The sequence below is a fragment of the Cololabis saira genome, chromosome 20 (genome assembly GCF_033807715.1).
Source record: "Cololabis saira isolate AMF1-May2022 chromosome 20, fColSai1.1, whole genome shotgun sequence".
Classification (NCBI taxonomy): domain Eukaryota; kingdom Metazoa; phylum Chordata; class Actinopteri; order Beloniformes; family Belonidae; genus Cololabis; species Cololabis saira.
This window is the reverse complement of record NC_084606.1, coordinates 12,168,365-12,195,601: the sequence shown is the minus strand read 5'-3', so window position 1 is coordinate 12,195,601 and position 27,237 is coordinate 12,168,365. Positions and strand designations below refer to the sequence as shown.

The window sequence follows — 27,237 nt, the reverse complement described above, 5'->3', positions numbered from 1 at the left end:
TCTGGACCAGGCCTCGGGTCAATACCAGGCCTCGGCCATGGGACCAGTTTATTCTGTTACCATTACAGGTTACAGGAGCCAGTCCACTGGTTTAGATTTCATGTTCATCTTCTTACGTTTATATCAGTTATCAAACCTGTCTTTTAGTAGCTACTATAAATGATTAGATCTTTTCATGTCCCTCTGATTCAGATGGAACTGAACCCAGAGACTTTGATGAGGCAGACCGATGTCGTAAAACCCATTTCAAGACTTAACTAAAATTTTAAGACTTCTATCTATATTTGTAGTTACTGAACTGAAGTCTTCGTGGAGCATGCAGATCTATATTTACCTGTTTCACCTGGTTACAGTCACTTCCTTTTAGGCTGATAATGAATCTTAGCAAGCAGAACTTCTTTAAAAGTTAGTTGTATTTATGAGAAATTAATAGAATCATCTGGTCTGACCAGGTTTAAAGACCATGTAAATATGAAAACATGACATATTACACTGGTTTATTATTTATTGAAGAAAAAATCATGAAGAAGAGTTTAATAACAAGACAGAAATATGACAAACATGATTTGACAAAAATGAAATCTAACAAAAGAATAAAAGAATAGAGACAAAACCTCGACCCTGCAGACAGGTGAAAACTCTGAATGAAACAGGAAGTTAGAAAACTAGTGAAACTAATTTCTTAAAACATTTTTATCTTAAAGTTTTGTTTTAAAAGTTGAACTTTTGACAAAACAATGAGTCTCAGAGTTTCCGATCCACGATCAACACAATAAAGTGGTTTTCTATCAATAATCAATAAGAACTGACGGAGATCTAAACACATGAAAACATCATTAAACAGTTAGATGGTGATTTTGTGGTTAGATTTTAGATTCTAGCTCCAGAACACATTATGTACAGAACCATGATGATGTCATCAGGTCCAACCAATCAGCTGCACTCGTTTCCTTTGACGAGGAAGAAGGTTCCTGCTGCCACCCCGAGGAGACCGATGGTCAGACCCACTCCACAGAAGACCTCAGGTCCAACACCAGGGACAGCTGTCTCCACATCTGGACACAGAAAACCAGACGTGAACATCTGGACACTGAAGAGTTTTTTTTTTCACGTTTATTTTCTCAGTTTGAAGTTTAAATAAAGGTTAGATCTTATTGGAGTGTGAAGTGTTCTCACCCCAGGTTCGGGTCAGGGGTTCGGTCAGGGCCAGATGTTCCACTGAACAGCCGTACATGTCTCCCTGCTGCGGGATGAAGTTCAGTCTGGAGATCTGCTGGAAGGAGCCGTCTTTGTTGGGGAGGGGAATGTTGATGCTGGTTCCTTCAGTGACCTTCTCTCCATTCTTGGTCCAGAAGACTTTGACAGGAGCAGGATAGAAACCAGAGACGAAGCAGATCAGGGTGTTCTCCTGCTCAAGCTCCACGTCGTCTTCAGTGTAGATGACCGGACTGTTGGGAGGATCTGAACACAAACAGGTGGGATTTCATCTGGACTCTTAAAACTTTAAATTCATGTTTATGAATTTATTTAATACCAACTACAGACAAAATAATCCAACTACAATTAAAACTGGAGGAAAGATTTCTAAAAGATCTCTGATCATCAATCAGTCTTTTGTGTCACTGTTGTTGTATGTGCTTTTATTGTCTATATCTTAATGTTACTCCCCTTCTCCCTTCCCCTTAGGAGGTCTTTCACCTCCTACCAGGCCATTGCCTTAAATAAGAATGTATTCTTAGCAATTCTTGCCTGGTAAAATAAAGGTTTACTACTACTACTACTACTGATCACGTCGACGCGTGTCAATAAAGTTGTGAGACACCAACATAGAAAAAAGGTTATGTTTGTTAAACAGAAGAATTGATCTCAGCAGGAGATTTAATTAAATGTTTAATTTTATATCTGAGCTGCTTTAATTTAAACACATTTATTTCATAAGTTTAGTTTTTTCTAAACAGTTCTGACATCTGTCAGTGAATCCTCAGAGGACACGCCCCCTGGGACTTAAAGCAAGAAACATCTTTTCGTCATCATTCAATCAACTTGATTTATCCACAAATGGCTATTAATTCCAGCTGAGTACGTAGAAAGACTCCCGGGCCAGGACCAAAGATCAGCACAGCCCCCTTCCTGTGTAACATGTCTGTGATGTCACTAAATGGTTTATAGTTTTACATGAATCAAAGTTCACCTCTCTTCAAAGGAGAGTTAGTTTAATTAATTCAAAGTTTTTATCAGAGAGGAAATAAAGTTAATTAAACCAAGTTTTTTCTCTTCTATTCCTCAGAAAGTTTCAGTGCGTGAGGTTGTTGGAGGTAAACATGTCCTGTAGTTGCCCTGACAACAACAACAACAGGTTGGTGGAAGTAAACAGTTCATCTGATCATGTTAACTGTTTACAGTCTAGAACGGTTCTGTTTTATTTCTTATTTCTGCATCTAAACATAAACATAAACATTTGTTCTAATAATGATAAAAATTTCATCTGGGAGTTTTAGGACAAACTTCCTATAAATAAATGATTGTTCTGATCAAATGTGACTTTTACGTGAATGAAAATCCAGATCTGATCTGAACCGGATCCAGATTCCTCCACCAGAACCGTCTCCTGAACTGCAGTAACAAAAACATCCATTCACATCAGACTGGTACTAATTTAACTTCTAGTTCTCCAGGATGAAGGTGGAGACGGAGATGAAGGAACCACCTCCGGACCCAAACCTTCATCATCTGGATCTGGACTCGGCCCGGTTCCTCCAGATGTGGAGTCAGGTCCTTCAGTTACTCTACGGTCCTGTCAGCAGGCAGCACAAGAATGTTGAAGGGTTCATGTTTACCTTTTTCTGGAGGAAGGTCCTTCATGGCAGTACGAGTCACGTTCAGGTTATATCTACAGACCTGTAGCTGAGCCTCAGCACCTTCATAACCTCCTGGTAAAGTCATAGGTTCTACAAAAGGAGGCACAGCAATGACTCCTTCCTTCTTGATGAAGTCTGCGTACCAGATCACTTCACCATCCAGAGTGTACGTGTCCTCTCCATCAGAGTCTGAACAACCAGCAAAGCGAAAGTTCTCATGTAGAACTGAGGAGACAAGAACCTGATTACTGACCTGCTGATGTCTTTACTTGTTTGTTCTGTATTTGTGTGTATTTCAATTGTCTGTTGTTGTTTGTTATTATTTTATCTACGTCTCTCTGTGTGTTTATTCATATACAGTATGTGTGTGTTTATTTTTGTGTGTGCGTGTTTCTCACCGTCGTCAGCAGACACTCGGAGGATCCAGAGGAAGAGCAGCAGCTTCTTCATCTTCATCACTTCTGAAACAAACTGACACAAAGTTCAGCTGCAGCAGCTCTTGCTCTCACACACGCAGCCAATCACAGAGCAGAGGGGCGGTGACGTCATCAGTGTCCAGGTAGAACTCATAGACGCTGAACACGAGACTCACACACACGCAGACACAGATACACACACGCAGACATATATGCAAGTGTTCTTAAAAAAGTTTGTAGTGTGTAGCAAGTTTGTAAAATGTGAAATAAATGCATGTGGCTAAACTATGGTCATGTGATAATAACGTCTCTGTCTGAATAATCACTTCTTAGTACTTCTCAACTTAGAAAACTATCAGAACAAAGTAGATGACAAGAATACTTGTGATTTTCAGAGTAAAACAATCTTTAGTAAAGACACAAATGTAACAAACTGTTATTAAACAAGGATCATAAAGCCATAACAAGAAAAAATGTATACTTAGATTTCACTGTAAAACCCTGATATCAAGTAACATTTAGATTAATAAATCTGAGGTAATGTTTAAAAGGTATTTTACTGATTTAAGGAAATACAAAGGAACAAAAAATGAAAATTTTCTCTAAAGATATTTTGTAAAAAAAAAAAGTGAATCTAGAGCTTTTAAATAGTTGTTTAATGATTTACAGACACATTTGTCATTAACTGATCTCAGACTTGACCAGTTTGTTCCTCTGAAACAGGAAACCAGTTCACACTGGTTTGACGAACTGGATCATCCAGTTTCCTGGTTTCACCATGAACCAGTCTGACAACATGACTGGTTCAGGTGTCTCCACCTCAGACTCACACAGTTACTGTTAAGACAGTATGAAAATCATCAATGTAGAAACAACTCTTCATTTTCACTTCACCCAATCAGAGACAGGGCTGTTGATGAGTCATCAGTTACCAGGAGGAACAGCTGGTCCGCAGCTGCAGCAGAAACAGAATCAAACCTCCATCCTGAGAAACCAACAGAAGATGTGTTTAGAAGAAATTTAGATGAAAATGAGTCGACCAACTGTCAGAGTCAGAGACAGATGTGCATCTTCAGGTAACTCACCAACAAAGACATGAACCAAGATCATCAGGAGAACATCTGGATGTGGAGACATCCAGGATTAAAAATTACTGCAAACATCCTTTAACCTGATCAAAGTTTCTGATCAGATACGTTCATTAGTGACATTAAACATATTAGATATTATCCTTAAATCCTTTTATCCCCCAGGACCCTAAATGTCCTGAGACATTTATCCCCAGATAAAAGACAGCCAAAGACAGCTTTTATGTGTTTAATCTTTGAATGTTGGTGTAAAACTGATGATTGATTTGAATAACATCTGGAACCAAAGCCTGGTGGTTCCAGTTCAGATGTTGTCTGATGGAAGAAGATGATCAGGGGCCTCATTTAAAATGGACTGCGTAGGAGTCATACTAAAAGTGCACGTACACTCAAAAGCCGAAAATGCCGGGCGCAAAAAAAAATCCGGATCAATAAAACCATGTGCACGCAGACTTGCACGCAATGTTCGCTTTATGAATCACAGTCCAGCTGGAAGGCTGCGCAGCTGAATCGGCCTCATATCCCGCCCTCTACACGCCCACTTTTTACCATAAATGCATATGGATGAGCCTACTGAGCATGTGCAGTGGCTTCCTGCAGCCTGTTTGGCATCAGAATGAATGAGAGGGTGTCCAGCCACCGTGCCACTGAATTTCACTGAGATCTGAGATCGAAATGTTGTGGATGAGGTGGAGGACAGGAAAACGTAAGTTACGGATGTAACTATGGTTCTGTGAATTCCTGGATGACTGCTAGTGGCAGTAAACCGAGTGGATATGTCTCCTTGCGCTCCGCGCAGGTCGAGATTTAATAACAACAGTGTCACGTGAGTGACGTGTAGGCTACCTGTGCGTCTATAAATACCGCCCGGTAGACTACATCCGGCCTCCCAGAATCTTCTCGCAGGAAGTTCGGAGTGACCGGTGTGACTGGCAGTCATCCAGGAATTCACAGAACCAGTTACATCCGTAACTTACGTTCTGTTTCATTCCTTCCAGACTGCCAGTGGCAGTAAACAGAGTGGATGACTCATACCAGCACTGTCACGAGGAACAACACCCACCTAGTGGTCAGCCGCAGAAGCCAAAGGCAGAACGGCCGAAGCCAGCGTGGACCCAGAGGCCACGTTAAGGCGATAGAATCTGGAGAAGGTGCACGGTACCGTCCAGGATGCCGCTGCACAGATCTCCGACAATGGTACCCCTCTCATTGCCGCCCAGGAAGTGGCCACACCCCTGGTGGAATGACAGACAACGCCTGAAGGGGCAGGTCTACCTGCCACGTCATAAGCCTGTTTGATTGCTTCAACAATCCAGTGGGAGAGTCGTTGCTTCGACAGGGCACGGCCCTTGTGCGCCCCCCTGTAGCACACAAACAACTGCTCAGAGCGTCGAAAGCTCTGTGTTGCCTGAAGGTACAGCCGCAACGCCCGGACTGGGCACAGCAAATTAGCCCGCTCCTCCACCCGGGACTCAAACGGGGGAGGATGGTATGCTGCCAACTCTATGGCCTGATTGGCATGGTCAGGGGGTAACACCTTTGGCAGGAAAGCGACATTTGGCCACAGGGTCACTCCTGAGCTGTCTGCCTTCCACCGAAGGCACGTAGGACTGACTGAAAGGGCGTGGAGCTCGCTCACACGCTTGGCAGACGTAACAGCCAACAGAAAGGCGGTCTTCCATGACGTCGTCCCCAAGGACCCCCTTGCCATAGGCTCAAAGGGTGCCTCGCCCAAGGCCTGCAGGACCAGTGGCAGGTCCCATGCCGCTGCACGCTGCACTCTGGGGGGGCGCAGTCTCCTGGCACCCCGCAGAAACTGTGTGTGGCAGGTTGGAGTGGCTGCAACCACTCAGCAATCACACAGGTGTGTCCCATCAGCCTCTCCAACCTGCCAGCTTTGATAAAGAGGACTGAGAGACTCAGGAGGAGGCTGCTGCTGAGGAGCTGTGTGTGTTTCTGCACGTTTTGGGTGAGAAATAAAAGGGTCTGAACGAAACTCTGTGTCCTCTCCGTCCTTCGGTCGGGCCCCCGTGGCACGCACCTTGCCACACTGGCGCCCAACGTGGGGCTTCGAAGGACGGACGAGGGGGGGGCATGGAGCGGGCCCTGGACGCGCTCGCCCGGGCCATGGCGGGCATGGCGGCCGCCTTCCGGGACCAGGGCGAGCGGCAGCTGGCCGCGATAGAAGCCCTGGTGGCCGCGGGGCGACCCATCCCTGCACCCCGTCTGAGGGCCGCCGCAGCAACGCGGGAGGAGCTGGCGGCGCAGCAGCTGAGAGGCCGGGAGGCAGAAGCTGCGGGCCACCAAGCGACGGCTCCCGAGGCGGCGGGACCCACGGAGCGGCCCATCCCTGCACCCCGTCTGAGGTTTGCCGCGGCAGCGCTGGTGGCGCCGCAGCTGGGAGGCCGTGAGGCAGAAGCTGCGGGCCGCCAGGCGACGGCTCCGGGGGCGGAGGCGGAGATGGAGGCGGAGGCGGCGTTGGCTGGGAAGGCGGCTGCGGAGGCGCAGCCGCAAGCGACGGCGGAGACGGGGCCGGACCAGCAGCCCGCGCAGGGCTGCGTCGCGGAGGGGAAGGAGGCGGTCGTGCGCGCGCCGTGTGGCCCGAGGCCACCATGGGCCCGGCCCCGAGCGCATTTTCCACGGCGGGAGAGCCGACGCCGGGGACGACCCCCACGACGGGACCGCAGGTCAGGCCGACGCCGAGGACGACCCCCACGACGGGACCGCAGGTCAGGCCGACGCCGAGGACGACCCCCCGACCAGGAAGGCCCGGGGGGTTCTGGGCTTCCTCTCCCGCTCCGAGGGGGCGGGGGGGGGAGTATGCTCGGCCGGACAGACCCCGGCTCGAGGTTGGCGTTGGGGGTGTGTGGCAGGTTGGAGTGGCTGCAACCACTCAGCAATCACACAGGTGTGTCCCATCAGCCTCTCCAACCTGCCAGCTTTGATAAAGAGGACTGAGAGACTCAGGAGGAGGCTGCTGCTGAGGAGCTGTGTGTGTTTCTGCACGTTTTGGGTGAGAAATAAAAGGGTCTGAACGAAACTCTGTGTCCTCTCCGTCCTTCGGTCGGGCCCCCGTGGCACGCACCTTGCCACACTGTGCCACCCAGTAATGCGCACCAACTGGTCTACCATCGATGTGGCCATGGTGGACAGAAATAGCCGCTACGTGCACCTTCAAGGTCGAGGCCGCCCGGCCCGCCTCAAACAGATACTGCAGGTACCGCAGTACAATTTGTAACGGACAGGAGATCGGGTCAAAACCCCCGTCCCTGCACCAGGAGGAGAAAGCGGCCCAGCAATGCGAATACACCCTTCTTGTCAAAGGAGCTCTAGCATTCTGCAAGGTCTCACATACCGAGGGCTCAAGGTGCGTCAAGAATGACCCTTCCCTCTCAACAACTTTGCAAGGCGTGCCTGCATCGATAAGGAATCGAGGGACAGGCCGATGAAGGTGGTCTGCTGCATAGGACGCAACAAGCTCTTCTCCCAATTCACCGACATGCCCAGAGCCTCGATATGTGCGAGGACCCTGGATGTCATCAGCTTCGCCTCCTGGAGCGAGGGGGCGCATATAAGCCAGTCGTCCAGATATGGGAGAATCTTCACCCCCGACAGGCATAGCGATGCCCTCATGCACCTGGTGAAGGTGCGAGGAGCCAGGGACAGGCCGAAAGGCAGGACGGCGAACTGGTAGGCGTGGCCTTGAAAGGCAAAACTGAGAAACCGTCTGTGGTCTGGGTGTATTGGGACATGAAAGTAGGCGTCCTTGAGGTCTATGGAGGTGAACCACTCCCCTGGAGTGACAGAGTGAAGGACGTCGCGTGTACGCAGCATCCGAAATGGGAGGACCTTCAGGTACTGGTTCAGACCCCGAAGGTCCAGCACAGGCCGAAGAGAAGTGTCTTTCTTCGGAATGAGGAAGTATGTTGAGTAAAACCCACTGCTCTGTGTATGTGGGTGAACTCTTGTGATGGCTTTTTTGTCCAAGAGTTTGGCTATCTCCTGTGACAAACACAGGGCCCTCCCGCGGTCTCTGACCGAGGTTTCCCTGACCCCGGAGGGTGGTGGGGGCCGGCGGCGGAACTGCAACCTGTAGCCCTGGGACAGTGTTTTCAAAACCCATACATCTTGAGAATGGGCTGCCCAATAGGCCAGGTGCTGATGTGAAAACCTGCCCACCGCCGGCCCGAGGCCCTCATAGAGTGCCTCGAGGATTATTTGGGGGTTTGGGGGGACACTGGTGTTGCCCCTGCACCCGCCGAGACCGGCGAGGTGGAGGCTGTGCGCCCCTGGGCTGACGCCCACCACCCCCAGCAACCCGGCTGCGCCAGGGCTGCGGAGGGGGGCTCGGGGGATGTGAGCGGCGCAGGTCTTTTGCGCCCCGTGTCCTGGAGTGCTGAGCTGGGGGTCCCATGCTCGTACTCCGACGACCCCAGGCCTCTGATGCCTGACCCGACTGCTTCCTGCGCTCCAACGCCCGTTCTGCCTCTGGCCCAAACAATTGGCCCGGCACTACAGGAAGCTTCCGTAGCGTCTGCCTGCAATCGTCAGACATGGGTGCCTGCGCCAGCCACACCTGACGCCGCGTCACCACCAGGGTGGACATCAGGCGGCCAAGCTCTCTGGTCATCAACCCGAAGGCTTGGAGCGCAGCGTCGTTTGCGTCACCCAACTCCCCGCCCCCATGCTCCGACTGCAACATCTGGGACTGGGCGAGGAGGAGCACGGAGAGGGAATTCCCAATACGAGCCATGCGGCCTGCCGCATCATAAGCTGTCGAGAGAAGGCTATCCGTTACCCGGCACTGAGGCCTAGGACAGCGGGCCTTATCTTTGAGCGCCTCATCTGGAGAAAGGACCAGTGAGGCGATACACGGGTCCACCGGAGGCATGTGAACCAGGCCATGTTGCTCCGCCTGGCGCATGGAGGCCAAAGTCCTCGCATCCTTGCCATGGTAGGGAAACGCCTTTGGCACTAGCGGAGCAGGCGGGGGGGCAGGGGGGGCGGCCGCCCCGGGCCCACTGCTCCGGGGGGGCCCACTCCGAAGAGGAAAAAAAAAAGTGTTCTGAATAAAATAAGGAAAGTTGGACTGTATAACACTTGTGTTCATAAGGATAAAGTTGTTTAAAAAATAAAAATGAAAGAAATAGTCCCTTCTCCCCGTGTGTGTCTCCCTGTCATGCACGGGTTCGCAGGCATGTTGTCTGTTTAAGGCTGATTTATGGTTCCGCGTTACACCAACGCAGCATCACAGCCCACACCCGGCGTAGGGTGCGCGTCGCCGCGTAACCTACGCCGTAGGCTACGCCGTAGCAATGCGTCGAGCCAGTTGTCGCATCAGAGCCTTAAAGTCATGCTGAGTTTCAGCAGCTGAAGTTGATTAAAAACTCTCTCCGGGCTGCATTGATGAGACCAGACTATCAAACCTCACCATGCTCTCAATCCAGAGGGACATCGCCGTTGATGAGAGCAAGTTTATTGTGACCAAAAAGACGAGTCATTAAGAAATCCACTGCTGAGGTTGCCAGATCTTACAGGTTCCAGCCCAAATGCAACGTAAAACCCACCGAAAAAATGAAAAACCAGCCCGAATCTTACATTCTCTGTTAAAACTATGAATTATTAAATGCGTAATACATTTCATCTTCACATTACCAAATACCCTAAAAAAAAGTTCAGGCTCCAAACAAAAACTACAATAAAATCGAGTAAATTAAAGCAAATATATTATCAGTGAGTTTATTGTGTAAGTTTCTACTTTTCTCTGCCATAATGGAAACTTTTTTTGTTAATAATTTCTCCTAAATATTTAGTCAAAACCAGGAAAAGCAGCCCAAATATATATTTTTCAGCTCAATTGGGCTGAAACCTGCCCAACCTGGCAACACAGATTTAGGACATCCGCAGGAGATTCTCCTCAAAACGATGAAATAAACTATTTAATGAATAAAATGAAGACCCTTGGGTGGAGATTTAAGACAAATTAAGACATTTAAATGCCTTATTTTAGCAAAAATGGAATTTGAGACTTTTTAAGGATGAGGCAGCATGGATGAGGCCAGACTATAAGAGAGGGATCGAGAGGGACTTCGCCGTTCATAAGAGCAAAGTGATTGAAAGGTTTGCGGCGATGAAGAACCGGCTGATCGTTCGGAAATAGTTCGGATTTGAACAAGTTTTAAAATTAAAGTTTTTGCATTTTGGATCGTTCAATGTGCTACCCCCCACCCGAGATGGAAATATGTTTTGTAGTGGTTTTCTGCCCATCTGCTGGATGAAACCATCATTGGTAAGCTGTCATAACATTAATTATCTATGATAACATTGTCATAATTCTGAATATATGGCCTTTGCTATATTGTTTGTTACTGTTTGACCGCTGTGTCTGATTGTGTTAAATACATGTCGTCGCACATTGTAACTGTTGTTGTGTAGGTTGAACACGTGTGTCGTGAATTGTGCTACTCGGCGAATTCGACATCTATGGCTAAGATGAAAACTTAAAAATAAAAATATCCCCACGATAAGTCATAATTATGAGATAAAAAGTCGAAATTATAAGATAGAAAGTCGAAATGATGCCTTTTTATGTCATAATTATGACTTACCGTGGGGATATTTTTATTTTTTAGGCTAAGATTTCATCTTATTTTTTTCTTTTACTGGCGGAAATGAGCTTCCATAGACATCACTGGATTTTTATCTCCAGTTTGATACCTATATCTTTAAGTCTGCATTAGGCTTATAATTAGGTTTGACATAATGACTGGTAAATCCCTGGTGCTAGAACCTCATGTGATGGTTCTGACCATGTGCTGCTGCTGTGGTTGTGTGTCAGAGGGCTGATCTGTGGCATTTTTTTAGCGATTATGTTTTAACGGGGATGTTTAGGCCACAAGGGCCCATCTAGAATGCTTCGCCCCCCCTGGGCTGGGACCCCTGCTCCGCCCCTGGCCTTTGGATCTGCCCAGCAGCGCTGCAGCTCCTGCAAAAAAGCAGGCGAGGGCGGGACATCAAAGGGCGGGGCCACAGGAGTCCGGCGAAAGAACGGGTTGCCTGCCGGTGGGGCAGCGGGCGCATCATCCAGCCCGACCTTAGCCAGGGCCGCACACAGTGTTGCCTGCAAAGGGCAGGGGCCCTCTCCCAGCTCAGTGCTCCCAGAGCTCCTGAGGGATGTCTCCGAGCCAGCCTCTGCCTGTATGCTAGCTGGGTCAACCACCAGACACGGCAGCTCAGGGGAGGGATACTCGCCAGAGCTAAACACCCTGTCACGGCCTTGAAACATGGAGTTTGAAGCCCTGGTAGACATAGCATCGTCTCCACAATCTGACTCCCATGGGACCGCCAGAGGTGGGGAGGGCGGAGCCCGCTCCCTCACTAAGGCCTTAAGCTACTCCAGCTCAGCCCGTAAATCCTCCATCTCACTGCGACAGGGAGCATCACTCGCCTTTTTCTGCGCAGGGCCACTGCGCTCGTCATGGGGCCCCGCTCTGCGCTTGTCCCGGTGTTTCTTGCGGGAACCTGCACTGACATGAGCGGGCCCAGAGGGTGGGAGGTCGCTCCTAAACAGGAGGCCTTCCACCTCACGCAGCCGTTCCTCTCTCACCGAGAGCGGCAAAATGCTGCAGTTGATGCAGGGGTCGGAGAGGGCCTCCCTCAGGTGCCCCACCCCCAGACACTGGGGGCACAATTCATGGCCATCCTCTACCAACAGTAGAGTGCCACACGACGTACAAGCCATCATCGCTTCCTCCAAAAAATAAAAGGGTCAAGTTAGGAAATCTGGGCGAGAACTGAGACTCGATCAGAACATCTAACCGACTCCCCACACCACTGTTTTTAATCCAAACAATTTAGTGTGGAGCCAGGCAATCCAGGTGAGAACTGTGGCCGTCACAGAACACGTCACACAGAACCTCCGGCCTCAGTTTTTTTTTTTTTTTTTTTTTTTAATATATATATATCTTTTATTAATTTATATATATAAATATATATATCCTCTTTTTTTTTTTTTTTTTTTTAGAGGGCACAACGTGCGCTCCGGCCAAGAGTCACAGGCAGGCTGTCAAACACCACCAACCAGAGTTGAGCTTACCTCCCCGAACCTGCAGAAAATATAGATCCGAAACACGGATCTACGGAGCGATTAACCCGCGATGTACGTCAGGTTAACAGCGAGAAGATTCAAGAGGCCGGATGTAGTCTACCGGGCGGTATTTATAGACGCACAGGTAGCCTACACGTCACTCACGTGACACTGTTGTTATTAAATCTCGACCTGCGCGGAGCGCGAGGAGACATATCCACTCGGTTTACTGCCACTGGCAGTCTGGAAGGAATGAAACAGAACCACATTATTTGGTGGTGACAGTAAAAGTAGAAAAAGTATATAAATTGTAGGCTATAAAATAAAGCGAGTGAGTGGCAGCACGCCGTTGCTGCGCTAAACGCTGTGAGTGACCCGACGCAACAGGGGGAACATGTCCCCCCGTCTTCTCAAAATCATGTTTTTGTCCCCCCCACTTTTTACAGTTTAAAAACTAACGGTAGGCTGAGGCTCATCCTGTAATTGGAAATCATCAACACACCCTGTGCGAAAGCCGGCCCGGCAGCCCCGCTTCACCCCCCGCTCCCCCCTCCCCTCAGAGCTGCTCAGGGCTGATTTATGGTTCCGCGCAGAGCCTACGGCGTAGGTGCGCGTCGCCGCGTACCCTACGCCGTAGGCTCTGCGGCGTTTTAACGTGGAACCCTAATTTAGGCTTACACCCGCACGTAAAGGTTTCACGCGCGCGTAAAACTCATTATATATATGAAAAAAAATCTGTGTCCCTTTAGAGCCCATAAACGCTCTACGGACCCCCTCATTTGTTCTCTCCTAAAGCGGTGGGTGAAGACGAGGTTCCCGGCGTGTCACCGCGGCTGCAGCAGCAGCAGCAGCAGCAGAGTCCTGACTGACTGAGCTTCACACACAGAGGGACACGATCAGCGCTATTTTATTATAAGTCTGATATATGTTGTGATATGTGATGACATTATTAAGAGTATGACATGAATCTGGCTTCATTTCACCACCTCACAGCCTGCCTCGCCAGTTCCCCGTGTCTTACGTAAATTCTTACGGGAGGGTGAGGGTTGCCGTTAGTGCTGGGCGGTATGACCAAAAATTTATATCACGGTATTTTTCAAAATTATATCGGTTTCACGGTATATCACGGTATTTTTTTTTTTCATGCACAACTGGGTGTTAACCACATTTTCTAATGATTTGGAAAGGAATTGCTGCAGTAACTTGGCTTAGAATGGCCTATTTTACTGTCATGAGGACGAAATATTGTAGAAAAACATTAATGTCCACACTAGTATAAATACAGGTTTGCATGGCCTCACAAAATGATGCCGTTTACAATGAGGTGGCGGCACTTATGATTCTAATGTAGGGCTGAGCGATTTTTGAAAATAATCTAATTGTGATTTTTTTCCTCAATATTGCGATTTAATATGCGATTATTTTTTTCAAGGTCCTGTTCTCATGTATTTTACAACTACACAAGCAATAAATCAGTCTGTTTCAAGTAGATTTTCACTTGAAATAAGTAGAAAAATCTGCCAGTGGAACAAGATTTTTTTGCTTGTAATAAGAAGATAAATCTTGTCCCACTGGCAGATTTTACTACTTATTTCAAGTGAAAATTTACTTGAAATAGGTGAAAATGCTCAAATAAGTTATTTTTCTGGTGTTATTTTTCTGGTGATGACTCTAAATGTTGAAATAGCAGTAAAACCACATTCATTGATGAAATGACATAAGGGATGGAAAGGGGGGATGGCAGTTTTACAGGGGGGATGATTTGGACCGTTTTTATTTAAGGGGAGGATGATTTGGACCGTTTTTATTTCAGGGGGGGGGGGATTTGGACCGTTTTTATTTCAGGGGGGGTGATTTGGACCGTTTTTATTTCAGTGGGGGGGTGATTTGGACCGTTTTTATTTCAACTCGAGTACTGCTCACAGGGAAATCAGCTCCGCGTCGATTTAACGCGGAACCATAAATCAGGCTTCACAGCGCGACTCACTGTGCGCCCGGCTCGTACTCCTCGCCGCGCGCAGCTCATATTTTTAATAAATTTATAAAGCCCATATATTTATAAAGCCTCACTTGGCCGAGCCCTAAAGCTGAGGCCATGGTAGATTTAGGTTACACGCGGACACGAGGCACTGTTGACTTTTCCCTGCCGGCTCTGCTCACTGCTCACTCGCTAAACAGTCCCCACACAAACAGGGTCCAGCGGCGCAGCGTTCCGCCGCGTTGCGCGGCGCTCCCAACGTTGTGTGCGCTACTCACCGGTATTACGGTATATGAAAAATTCATATCATAAGAAAAATAAACACCGGTATTCGGTATGAACCGGTATACCGCCCAGCACTAGTTGCCGTAGGGATCCGCAGATTTTTCGGTTAGTTTTTTCTTTTTAGATCCGAGGCTTTGCGTAGATGGCGGCTTCCGCAACTTTCAGGCGCTTTTTCTGCGCAAGCAAGCTTTATAGATGAGGCCCCAGGTGATTATTACGATTATAAACTACGATTATAAATTAAAGCAGGTGGCAGCAGACCAAGATTGCTGCGTTGCCAGGTTTGGTGGGCCTCTGGAGCAAAAAAAACCCCCAAAAATGCCAAACCGTAAACTGAAATTACTCGATGCTAGCAGTGGTACGTGGAGGAATAAAATGGACAAGCAATTTAAAATAGGCACAGGAAATTTCAGGAGAAATTGACGGATGAATTTGTAATTCTCCTTCACGTAAAAACAAACTGGCTCCGGGTTTAAGAGAAGTAATCTGGAGCAGCATTTTCAGACCACACATCCAACATTCAATGACACGCATGCACCTGGAAGAGGAGAGAGAACAAGAAGAAGAATTGAGGAGCTAACTGCATCGGTTTCTGAGCAGCAAATAGATACACAGAACAACTTCTACCGCTGAGCGTTTAACCGAGGCATCTTCTGAGATTGCATGGATATTGGGCGAAAGATGTGCAGGTAGTGGGAGTGCACAGATAATTGCAGATGTGTCTGCAGCAGTGTGTTTCGCACAGCGGTGCATGAAAGCACCGATGTACTGGATATTGCACAACTGTGCGTTTGGGGACGGTTCCCCAAAGAACATCATTTCAGAGAAGAAATGTTGTGCTTGCTCCTCCTCCTTGGCCAGACAAGAGGTGATGACATTTTCAATGTTCTTCTTACAATTTTTAATGAAAGAAAAGTGAGTTGGTCAAAACACGCAAGTGTATGCACGGATGGAGCCCAAGCGCGCGAACGAGAGGGGCTCATCATGAAGAAAAAGAAGATATTCAATCACAGTCAATCACAACGATGGAACCTGTCAATCACAATAGCAGCCTTGGTTCTGTTGGAGGAACCTGATGATGGGGATCAGGATCAGGATCAGTAGCGAGTCTTCAGGGACCAGACTGACCTGCTGGTCCAGGATCTGGACCATCAGCTGGTTTAGGTACCAAGAGGATCCTTCTGGATCTCTGCCCTGAACTGGACCAGCTGCTCCGGTTCAGACCAACATGATGCTTTCAGCTGGAGCTGCTGACAGGTCCGACATCTCTCAGTCGCCATGACGACCGTACGGGACGACTACTGGAGATAAAAGCCAGATCCTAAAACATCCCATAACTGTGTCTGAACAGACAAACATTAAAGAACCGGTTCTCTTTTTAGTTTTCTTCTTAAAATAAAACTAACATGTCTCTGAAAGGTTGGTTGGTACGAATTGATGTGACTCAGCAATATATGAATAAAGTTTTTATTGAATGTTTAGGCGACTTTCAGAGTCTGATATCGAGTCGGCTGCAGGACTCCAGAAAGTGTTTCTCCGGAAAGTGTTAGACCGGTCTCTCCTCCCGGTGATGGAGGCCGGCAGGGCTGCCCCTGACCAAATTGGGCCCCTAAGCGACATGTTATTTGGAGGCCTCCCCCCACCCTCAAACCTCTCTAGTGGGGCAGCATAGCTAAGCTAAGAAATATCAAATTTATCGCCAGGCCTGGCTTGCATGCCAAATTTGGTGCCTTTTGGGGAACTATCAAATATGGACCAATCAGATGAAGGGGGGGTGCGCTTGTTGGCGTCTAGCGTCGCCACGGTAACACTTTTGAAAGAGAAAAGTAATGCGTGTAGTCGCAGGATGGAGACGCACATTTTGATGTATAACACATCTGGGTTCACGATACGGTTCGGGCTGAATTGATTCTCGAAGGAATGGCATATATTGCTCCAAAATTATGCGATTCATTCAGAATGTTCAAAATGGCCGACTTCCTGTTAGGTTTCGGCCATGGTGCCAAGAGACTTTTCTTTTAGTTGCGACATGATACAGGTGTGTACCGATTTTCGTTCATGTACGTCAAACCGTGTTATGGGGCTTGAGGCACAAAGTTTTTTCTGTCGAACCAATCAGATGAAGGGTGGGCACGCTTTTTGGCGTCTAGCGCCACCACGGTAACGCTTTTGAAAGAGAAAAGTAATGCGTGTTGTCACAGGATGGAGACGCACATTTTGATGTATAACACACTTGGGGGAACGTTGCGGTTCGGGCTGAATTAACTTTCGAATGAATGGCATAAATTTCGCCAAAATGACACGACTAATTCAAAATGGCCGACTTCCTGTTCGGTTTCGGGCATGACGCCAAGAGACTTTTCTTTAAGTTGCCACATGATACAGGTGTGTACCGATTTTCGTGTACGTCAAACCGTATCGTGGGGCTTGAGGCACAAAGTTTTCTAGGGGGCGCTGTTGAGCCATTTTGCCACGCCCATTAATGTAAACCATTAAATATCAAATTTTTCGCCAGGCCTGACTTGGGTGCAAAATTTGGTGACTTTTTGGGCACGTTTAGGGGGGCAAAAAGGCCCTCCTTTCGTCAGAAGAACAAAAGAAAAAAAAAAAAAAAATTCCTACAGATACAATAGGGCCTTCGCACTGAAGGTGCTCGGGCCCTAATTAATGTTGTTCACCTTGTTATACTTATGCACCAGAACTAGACCAAACAGACTCAAAACCAGTTTCTTCCCCAAACTCATCACTTTCCTAAATATACATCTGACCACCATCACAGAGAAATCTCTTGTGCATTAAAAAATTCTTCATATATATACCTTTTATTCATCTTTTTTTTTTTTTTTTTTACATATTTTACACTGGTGATAAAGCACCTGTAATTTTGTTGTGTGTGAACAATGAAAAAGAATCTTGAATCTTATGAGGGAGGTGTTCATTATTAGACTTACGTTGTGACCGTAAGTTTAACTGTAAAATTTGAGTGGTCGGCAGGTACAGACTATCCCGGGTTTGTTTGTTTTGGTTTCGATTTGAGTGAAGTAAATCAACTTGAACATCTGAGTAAATCAAGACACCTGTATTTCAACATTCAGTTCTGTTCATTTGGTTAAAACTGTTTTCTGTAATAAGAGTACTCCCCATACTTACCTGTCAAGGGTCAAAAGGAGGAAGAGTTAGCGCTGACCACTATAGATGAATAAATAAAACAAATACCTCTAAAAAAAAAAATGTTAAACAGAGCCCAAGCCAGACCAAAGAGATGAGTTTTTAGTCTACGTTTAAAAATGTCCACCTTTCCAGCTCCTCTCAGATCCTCCGGCAGGTTGTTCCACAGTTTTGGAGCATCGTGGCTAAAAGCAGCATCACCAAATGTTTTAGTTCTACTCTGTATTTATAGGGTCTTTCCTAATTAGTGAGGGCATGGGGAGGGGTTAAGTATAGGGGACATTTATTGTGATTACTTATAGAAACGAGTTTTCCATTGTTTAGTTGTGTGTGTTTAAAACTCAATTAGTGATTATTATTTCAGTTTACTGGGAGAAAGTGAGTTGGGTACGAGTGTGAATCCTGGTGTAGACGACGAGCTCACCTGAAAGTGGGCGTTAACACAAACAATTATTAGTTCATATTTGAACTAATTACTGACACTGTGGTCAGCAGCTCTGGAGCTCCACAGGGGACCGTGCTGTCCCCCATCCTCTTCACTCTGTACACCGCAGACTTCTGCTACAACTCTGCAATGTGTCACATCCAGAAGTTCACAGATGGCCATCATGGGGTGTATCAGAGACTACGAAGAGGAGGAGCCTGGTGAGGAACTTTGTTGTCTGGTGCCAAACAAACAGTCTGCAGCTTAACACCTCAAAGACCAAGGAACTGGTCATCGTCTTCCGGAGGGACAGACCCAGTCCTAGACCCGTTGGGGCGGAGGATGTGGAGGTCGTGCAGACCTATAAATATCTTGGGCTGTGGCTGGACAACAAGCTGGACTGGACAAGCAACACGAGGCAGCTGTACAACAAGGCCCAGAGAAGGATGTACTTCCTGAGGAGGCAGAGATCTTTCAAGATCTGCAAGAAGCTCCCGGGGATGTTTTATCAGTCTGTGGTCGCCAGCATCCTGATCCTACGCTGTGGTGTGCTGGGGATGGAGCACTTCAAAGCCAGACCTCTCCAGGTTGGAGAAGATAATCAGGCCCGCCGGCTCCGTGGTCGGCACTAAGCTGGACCCTCTGGAGACAGTGGCAGAGAGGAGACAGTGGAGAAGCCGGTTCAGTGAGAGGCTGCTCCTCCCCAAGTGCAGGACCAACAGACTGAGGAACTCCTTCGTCCCCCGGGCTATCAAACTGTTCAACTCCTCACTGGGGGGAAGGAGGGCCAAGAAGAACAACAAGAACAACAGAAGAACAGATGGACTATGGGGGTCAGTCAGTCCAACAACAAACTGGACTGTGCAATGACTTTGTGCAATATTACATAACACTTATTTCTTTTCTATTCATATAATTCTATTCATGGCACTGCACTTTTTATTTTTATTTTTATCTTTTTATCTTTATATGGGTGTTTGGTTTTTGGGGTGGTTGATTTGTAGATGACAGTGCTGTGTGATTGAGATGGAGATGTAAATTTCCCAGAGGGAATCAATCAATCAATAAATACAATTTTATTTATACAGCACCTTTCATCCAAGTACATGAAATACAAAGTGCTTAACATTTTGACTGAAAAATAAGCATAATAAAAATAAAATAAAAACTGGGAGACCAATGCACACTGACATACAATATAGTTAACGAAATAATGATAAAAGTTCAAGAATTAAGGCTAAAAATAATCAGTCCACAACAATAAAATATAACAATAATAAAAACATTACAAGAAATAGATGAATAATTAAAACAAATACCTCTAAAAAAAAAAAAATGTTAAACAGAGCCAAAGCCAGACCAGAGATGAGTTTTTAGTCTACGCTTAAAAATGTCCACATTTCCAGCTCCTCAGATCCTCCGGCAGGCTGTTCCACAGTTTTGGAGCATCGTGGCTAAAAGTAGCATCACCAAATGTTTTAGTTCTACTCTGTGGAACAGCTAAAAAGGAAGAGCCAGAGGATCTGAGTTCCTTCCTGGTTCATAGAATAAAAACATCTCTGAAATATACTCGGGTGCAAGCCCATGTAGCGCTTTATAAACTAATAAAAGAACTTTAAAATCAACATGAAAACTAACAGGTAGTGTAAGGATTTTAAAATGGGCCTAATGTGTGCTCTCCTTCTGGTCTGAGTCAGAACTCGCGCTGCAGCATTTTGAACCAGCTGCAGCTGATTGATGGTATATTATCAGAGGTGGACAGAGTACTCGACCCCAGTACTTGAGTAAGAGTACAAATACTACTGGTCAAAATTTACTCCGTTACAAGTAAAAGTAGCTCAGTCAAAATATTACTCGAGTAAGAGTAGAAAAGTACTTGCTTTTAAAGGTACTTTAAGTAAAAGTAAGAGTAAGAGTAAATTTCTTATTTTCCACATCAGTAAATTACTATATTTTTTCTAAATTAATTTAAGGATCTTTTAACTCTTGTTTATGAGAATTAACTCTTTGAAACCAGCTGCACTGATGTGCTGCTTTTAGAACCTCAATGTTATATAAAACCTGCAGAAACACCAAAAACAAATCAAATGAATGGGATCATAAGAGGACAGCAGATGATGCAGAGTTTATTAACAATCATGAACTGAAACCAAATGAACCTGCACCATCCAACTAAGTCTGGATCCCCCTCAAAGACCACTGCTTTACAAAAAACTACATCTCTGCTTTCAATAACTCAATGTTGAAGTCACTTAACTTTACAGGAAGGACATGTACCAGTACAATATAGCAATATAGAGCATAACAAACTGTCTCCCAATGTCTGTCTGAGAGCGTGCACTGTGATAGGTCTCCTCCTTTGACAAAAACAGCTTGTGTCCAATAGGATTTTAGGGAAGAAGAAAAAAGAGCAGACCTGAAAGTAACAAGTACTTTTCAGCCTTCCTAGAAATTTATTCGAGTAAAAGTAAACATATTTGTCTTGGAAATGTATTCAAGTAAGAGTAATAAGTACCAAATAAATCTAATACTCAAGTAAAGTACAAATCCTCTGGATATGTACTTAAAGGTATTGTGACATGAAAAACAAATTTTTCTTGATTTTTTGTGTTTTGTTTGGTGTCTTGACATCAATTACACCAAAAAAACAACGAACTTTTAACATTCAGTGTATTGTGTGCTTTCTGGGATTTTCCGCATAACTATGCAAAAACGGCTCATCTGGTTTGGTGGCGGAACGTGACGTCACGCCCCGCTAAATCACCGCCCCCTCCACCCAGCTCCCTGCCTCCTCTCCTCTCCAGCGCACCATAAAGGCTGATTTATGGTTCCGCGTTACACCGACGCAGAGCCTACGGCGTAGGGTTACGCGTAGGGTTGCAAAATTCCGGGAATTTTCAAAGTTGGAAACTTTCCATGGGAATTAACGGGAATATATGGGAATTAACGGGAATATATGGGAATTAACGGGAATAAATAAGAAATTTACAGAATTGAAGGTTGGCCCTTAACAGGGAACTTAAATATAGTTGGGGTAAATATATTGTAGCATAGTCTTGGCTAAAACAACCAGATTTACATGCAAGTACACTCCTCAATCACATGCACACAGCACATTGCTTACTGCAGGGCTATTGAGGCCACACCCCCTACATGCACAGGTGATTTCTTGAAGCCTGGAGGCCACACATTTGAGCTCAAAGCACAAGACTATTGAAGCCACACATTTGCCCACGGACTATATAAAGTCAAGTAAGTTTTGATAATATTATGGGGTAAATATATTTGATCTATAATGGTATTAATGTTTAACTTGCAAATATTAAATAAAAATGTATTAACACAGTAGCTAGCTAGCTGGTAAGTTAGGTGCTAATGTTTGGATATGATACAGTTTGTTTAAATTACCCCCACTTTCCAGTTAATTCCCATAAATTCCCACAAATTCCCAATAATTCCCATAATTCCCATGGAAAGTTTCCAATTTGGAATATTTCCAAAATTCCCCAGCTTAACTTCCCATGGAAAGTTTCCGGAAAGTTTCCGGAAATTTACCGGAAATTTTCCACCCCTTTGCAACCCTAGTTACGCGGCGACGCGCACCATACGCTGAACCCTACGGCGTAGGCTCTGCGTCGATTTAACGCGGAACCGTAAATCAGGCTTAACACGGAGCTGTTTAGAGCCTCTTTTGTTCTCATCACCGGGAGGACAACTGCTAAAAAGACCCGCGGCCACTGACTGGACTTAAGATAAGGGGACACTGCTGCTTGCATGCCTTTTATTTTTATGATTGTTTGCTGTGGTTCGCCATGCTGCTTTTCCGTGCATGCTTCGCCTGTCGCTCCCGGCTTAACTCTCCGACGCCGCTGTGAGCGTATGGCTGGGTTGGAGGAGGTTTGGAGGAGGAGCGGCGCAATGATTGACAGGAAAGGGGGAAAGGGAAGCGTTTTTCACGGCGCAAAAAAAAACTGTCATAAAAAGCCAGTAATGGAGTACTAGAGTGAAGTTTTTCTTGTTACACTCTTTTAGACACATTTGAGGGATGTTGGCCAAGACTTTTAATAGTGTTAAAAGCATGTTAAAAATGATGTCACAATATCTTTAAGTACAGTACTCAAGTAAATTTACTCCGTTACTGTCCACCACTGTATATTATGGTATAATAAAGTCGTCTGAATCTGAAAATTTAATCTGCTTTAGTCTCATACAGGATATCAATAAAATATGTATTTGTAAATGGTCAGGTTGATGTATTCAGGTGGATCAAAGTGTAAAAAACAAAAACGTGAAACATGAAAAGGTTTTCCCGTGATGAAAGCAGACAAACCTAAACAAGAAAAAATAACATTCATTCATTCATTCATTCATTCATTATCTTACCCGCTTTATCCCTTGCGGGGTCACGGGGGTCTGCTGGAGCCTATCCCAGCTTATTTTAGGTGAGAGGCAGGGGTTACACCCTGGACAGGTCACCAGTCCATCGCAGGGCCACATATAGACACACAAACCATGCTCACAATCACACTCACGCTCACACCTACGGTTAATTTAGAATCACCGATTAACCTAAATATGCATGTTTTTGGACTGTGGGAGGAAGCCGGAGTACCCGGAGAAAACCCACGCAAGCACGGGGAGAACATGCAAACTCCACACAGAAAGGCCCCTGCCGGGCCTGGGAGTCGAACCGGGGACCTTCTTGCTGTGAGGCAACAGTGCTAACCACTAAGCCACCGTGCTGCCAGAAAAAATAACAGACAAACATAAACAAGAAAAAATAACTTTTATTTTATATTTCGTCCATCTTTAAGGTTTCTTTCCTAAAATGATAATCAGCAACTTTACAGTTTTTTTTTTTCATTGGTGCTGTTTTAATCAAATCATTTTTACATTACTTACATCTACATCTTACATCTTTACATTACTTATTACATTTCTACATTTATTGAAAGACATACGGACATCGGATTCTAACAGTTTTATGTTCTTGTTCACATTCATCTTTATTTCTTCTACTTTTTTCATTTAATCTTTATATCTTTTACTTTTATCATTTAATCTTTATTTCTTCTACTGTACTTTTATCATTTCATCTTTATTTCTTCTACTTTTACCATTTCATCTTTATTTCTTCTACTTTTATAATTTCATCTTTATTTCTTTCAGATCACAGGAAACACGAATGTTTGTTTTAAAACGTGTCTGAAACATTAATGACTAATGCGTGTGTGTGTATATGTGCGTATGAAAAAAAGGACCTGTAATGTTCTGGGTCTCTGGAAAGATCCTAGAGACAACTTCTGTTGTAATAGACGCTATATAAATAAAATTGAATGGAATTGAATGAGTGCGTGTGCATGTGTGAGTGTGTGTGTACATATGTGTGTGCATGTGTGAGAGTTTGTAAATCTGCGTATAAGTGTGTGTGCATGTGCGAGTGTGTGCATGTGTGTGTATATGTGGGTGCATGTGGGTGCATGTGTGTGTGTATTTGCGTGTGCAAGTGTGTGATCAGGTGATGAGGCTGCTGTGACTGTGTTCTACCCGGTAACAGCTGATGCTGCAGTCATGTGACGTGTTTCTGGTTTTTAGAGCAGCTCTCAGTCTCAGTCAGTCAGTTTGTGTCGGAGACCAGAAGAACATGGATTCAACCTTCATCAGAGTCTGCCTCCTCTTCAGCACTGCAGGTACCATCAATATTCTGATCACTGATCAATAATCTGATTACAGATCAATAATCAGGATAGTGTTAAGCAAACTGATCACAAATCAATAACTGATTTACAGTACTGTCAAGATCAGTGATTCTGCAATTAATCAATAGTCTGATCAATGATCAGTAATCTGATTCAAAATCGACATTCTGACCACAGATCAATAATCAGATCAGCAATCGATAATTCTATAACCATCAATAATGTAATCAGTGATCAATGACCAAATTTAACTGATGATCTGGTTTTACTCACAGACCAGATAAGAGATCAATAATATAACTGATTTATAATCTTATTGTTGATCAATAATCTAGTCAGAAACTGATTGTTAGTCAGATCAATACTCTGATCAATGATCAATACAATGATCAGTCTGGTTGTTTTCTCTTTCAGATGCATTCTTGCGTTATTCTTTGTGGAACTGTGAGTTTAACTCCAGTAAACCGGAGAACATCGAGTTCATCTTCTCCAACTATTACAACAAGTTGGAGCTCTTCAGGTTCACCAGCAGTTCAGGGAAGTTTGTTGGCTACACGGAGTTTGGAGTGAAGCAGGCGAACTACTTCAACAATAATCCTACGATCATGAGCGGGTGGAGGGCTCAGAAGGAGAGAGTCTGTGTTCACAACATTGATATCTGGTACAGCAACATTCTGGATAAATCAGGTGAGTCTCTAAATCTCCTTCATGTTGTGTAAAACTACAGATAAGTTGTTACAAACGTCAACTTGTTTATTTGAATTAAAACCTGACAGTTAAAGTCAGCCATAAACAACATTTGTACATTTAATCAGACTAGAGTTTATTAAAGTATAAAATCCACCAAACACTTTTAGAAACAACTAGCAAATCATAAAAAATGATAAACATCTTCAATTTACTTCAGTCAATATTCTAATAAAGTACTTTTTTACTTAAAGATGCTATTTGAATACTAAACTTCAGTTAAAAACATACATTTAAACCAGCTGAAAATGGGGATAAATGTATATTTGTTTGTTTTTTTGGATAAAACAGAAACAACAGAGTTTAAGTTAAATTCAGGTTAAATAAATGTAGTTTCCTGCAGCTCAAAAACATTTATTCTGCCACATTGATAAATACTTCAGGTCATCGGTTGATTTATGGTGGGGTTAAGGGTCACGGTAACAGGTGAGCATGAAGATGAAGGTCCTCCTCTTCATCACCTGCAGGTGACTTACAGACAAACATGTGCAGCTTCAGAGAAGCAGATGTTCTTTATCAGCTGATCTGCAGGATTTAAAGTCCCAGACTAAAAGTGAACATGGAGTGTGACAGGTCCCTGTTCAGGACCAGACTGGTGGATCCAGAGCTCCATCTAGTGGTCACACATGAGCATCACACCAACCCTGACTGACCCGCATGAACCTCGCTTAAAGCTTAAGTTATGGTTCTGCGTCAAAACGACGCCGTGCCTACGGCGTGTGTGGTACGCGTCAGTGACGCCGTCACTGACTTACCTGCACATCTTACCTGCACATCCCGAAAAATGTAACTACGCGTCGAGGCGACGCAGACCACACGCAGACGAGAGGGCTGTGATTGGTTCGCTTGGAAGCAACGCATTTCCGGTTCCCAGTTTGAAGCAGTCGTGAACTTTCAGCGCTCTTTTCTTCGTGTATGTGTGATTTTTTTTTGTTTTGTTTTTTTGCACAATAGTTGTCCTTATCTCTTTGATTCACTGTGACCGGAAAAAGTCGGAGAAACCATTCAGGAAAAGATTGCAAATTAGCGGTCACGGGGGGTACTGCACCGCGGAGAAATGGAGTGACGGAGAAGTCTGAAGGGTTCACGATGGCGTCACGGTGATGGCGTTTGGTGTGCTCTGCGTTGGTTTGACGCAGAACCGTAAATCAGGCTTAAGCAGGATGACACCAACAGACATGTTTCTGTGTTTCAGTGGAGCCGAAGGTCAAACTGCGCTCCACGGCGCCCCCTCCTGGCCAGCACCCCGCCATGCTGGTCTGCAGCGCCTACAACTTCTACCCCAAGAACATCAAGATGACCTGGTTCAGAGACGGACAGGAGGTCCAAACCTCCGTCAGCTACACTGATGAGCTGGCAGGTGGTAACTGGTACTACCAGTACCACTCCCACCTGGAGTACACGCCCCGGTGAGTCCTGGTCCTGGTCCAGGTCCAGGTCCAGGTCCTGGTCCAGGTCCAGGTCCAGGTCCAGGTCCAGGTCCAGGTCCAGGTCCATGTCCACGTCAGGGTCCAGGTCCTGGTTTCATACGGTGATGTTGGTTTGTGTTGATCCAGGTCTGGTGAGAAGATCTCCTGTGTGGTCCACCACGTCAGCCTGAAAGAAGCTCTGAAAATTGACTGGGGTAAATACCTGTCTCACCTGTCTTCACCTGTCCTTGTCTCACCTGTCCTCATCTCACCTGTCTTCACCTGTGTGTCCTCAGATCCGTCCATGCCTGAGTCTAAGAGAAACAAGATCGCCATCGGAGCTTCAGGACTGGTCCTGGGTCTGGTCTTGTCTCTGGCTGGATTCATCTACTACAAGAGGAAGGCCCAAGGTCAGAACCAGTCCAGAACCAGTTCAGACCAGAACCAGCTCAGAACCAGCTCAGTCCAGAACCAGCTCAGTCCAGAACCAGCTCAGTCCAGAACCAGCTCAGTCCAGAACCAGCTCAGTCCAGAACCAGCTCAGTCCAGAACACAGTCCAGAACCAGTTCAGACCAGAACCAGTTCAGAACCAGCTCAGTCCAGAACCAGCTCAGTCCAGAACCAGTTCAGACCAGAACACAGTCCAGAACCAGCTCAGTCCAGAACCAGCTCAGTCCAGAACCAGTTCAGACCAGAACCAGTTCAGACCAGAACACAGTCCAGAACCAGCTCAGTCCAGAACCAGTTCAGACCAGAACACAGTCCAGAACCAGCACAGAACACTGTCAGACCCGTTCCAGTATTGTGGTGTATTTCACTCTCTCTTTCTCTGTTTTCCAGGACGTATTCTGGTCCCCTCTAGCTGAGCTCCGATCCTGGTCCTGGTCCTGGTTCTGGTCCAGGTCCTGGTCCTGGTCCTGGTCCTGGTCCTGGTCCTGGTCCAGGTCCGGATGGAGCAGCTGCTGCTTGAACCTGCTTCCTGTTTCCAGCTCAACCATCTGGACCGGTCTAAACCTGATCTGGGACTGTGAGCACGTCTGAACCTGGTCCAGAACTCTGGTGCAGGACTGGCAGCGGT

General features: G+C 45.8%; 2 protein-coding genes across 2 annotated transcripts; one reads left to right on the top strand and one right to left on the bottom strand.

Annotated features, from left to right (window-relative positions):
* Window positions 1-487: 487 nt before the first annotated feature.
* Window positions 488-6,073, bottom strand: LOC133420441 (H-2 class II histocompatibility antigen, A-U alpha chain-like). Its single transcript, XM_061710134.1, has 6 exons — window positions 5,771-6,073; window positions 5,525-5,597; window positions 4,207-4,259; window positions 2,838-3,111; window positions 1,177-1,461; window positions 488-1,055 (listed from the first exon to the last, which is right to left on the bottom strand). Exons 1-6 carry the CDS (start codon window positions 6,071-6,073, stop codon window positions 934-936), a joined length of 1,110 nt encoding a protein of 369 aa, XP_061566118.1. The 3' UTR covers window positions 488-933.
* A 9,319-nt stretch (window positions 6,074-15,392) lies between these two features.
* LOC133420440 (DLA class II histocompatibility antigen, DR-1 beta chain-like) lies at window positions 15,393-27,089 on the top strand. The gene is made up of 10 exons (XM_061710133.1): window positions 15,393-15,400; window positions 18,375-18,524; window positions 18,560-18,890; window positions 19,012-19,136; window positions 23,899-23,993; window positions 24,396-24,689; window positions 25,945-26,158; window positions 26,306-26,373; window positions 26,455-26,568; window positions 27,000-27,089. Exons 1-10 carry the CDS (start codon window positions 15,393-15,395, stop codon window positions 27,023-27,025), a joined length of 1,425 nt encoding a protein of 474 aa, XP_061566117.1. The 3' UTR covers window positions 27,026-27,089.
* The last annotated feature ends 148 nt before the right edge of the window (window positions 27,090-27,237 follow it).

What these genes read in the sequence shown, in the direction of transcription:
- LOC133420441 (XM_061710134.1), bottom strand. Translation starts at nt 6,073, where the DNA reads ATGGCAAGGGGGTCCTTGGGGACGACGTCATGGAAGACCGCCTTTCTG. An exon ending in CGTTGCGGCTGTACCTTCAG is followed by an intron (nt 5,598 to 5,770) that starts GCAACACAGAGC and finishes TCATTCCACCAG; the next exon opens with GGGTGTGGCCACTTCCTGGG. An exon ending in ACCCCTGACCCGAACCTGGG is followed by an intron (nt 1,056 to 1,176) that starts GTGAGAACACTT and finishes TTCTGTGTCCAG; the next exon opens with ATGTGGAGACAGCTGTCCCT.
- LOC133420440 (XM_061710133.1), top strand. An exon ending in AGCTCTGAAAATTGACTGGG is followed by an intron (nt 26,374 to 26,454) that starts GTAAATACCTGT and finishes GTGTGTCCTCAG; the next exon opens with ATCCGTCCATGCCTGAGTCT. An exon ending in CTACAAGAGGAAGGCCCAAG is followed by an intron (nt 26,569 to 26,999) that starts GTCAGAACCAGT and finishes TCTGTTTTCCAG; the next exon opens with GACGTATTCTGGTCCCCTCT.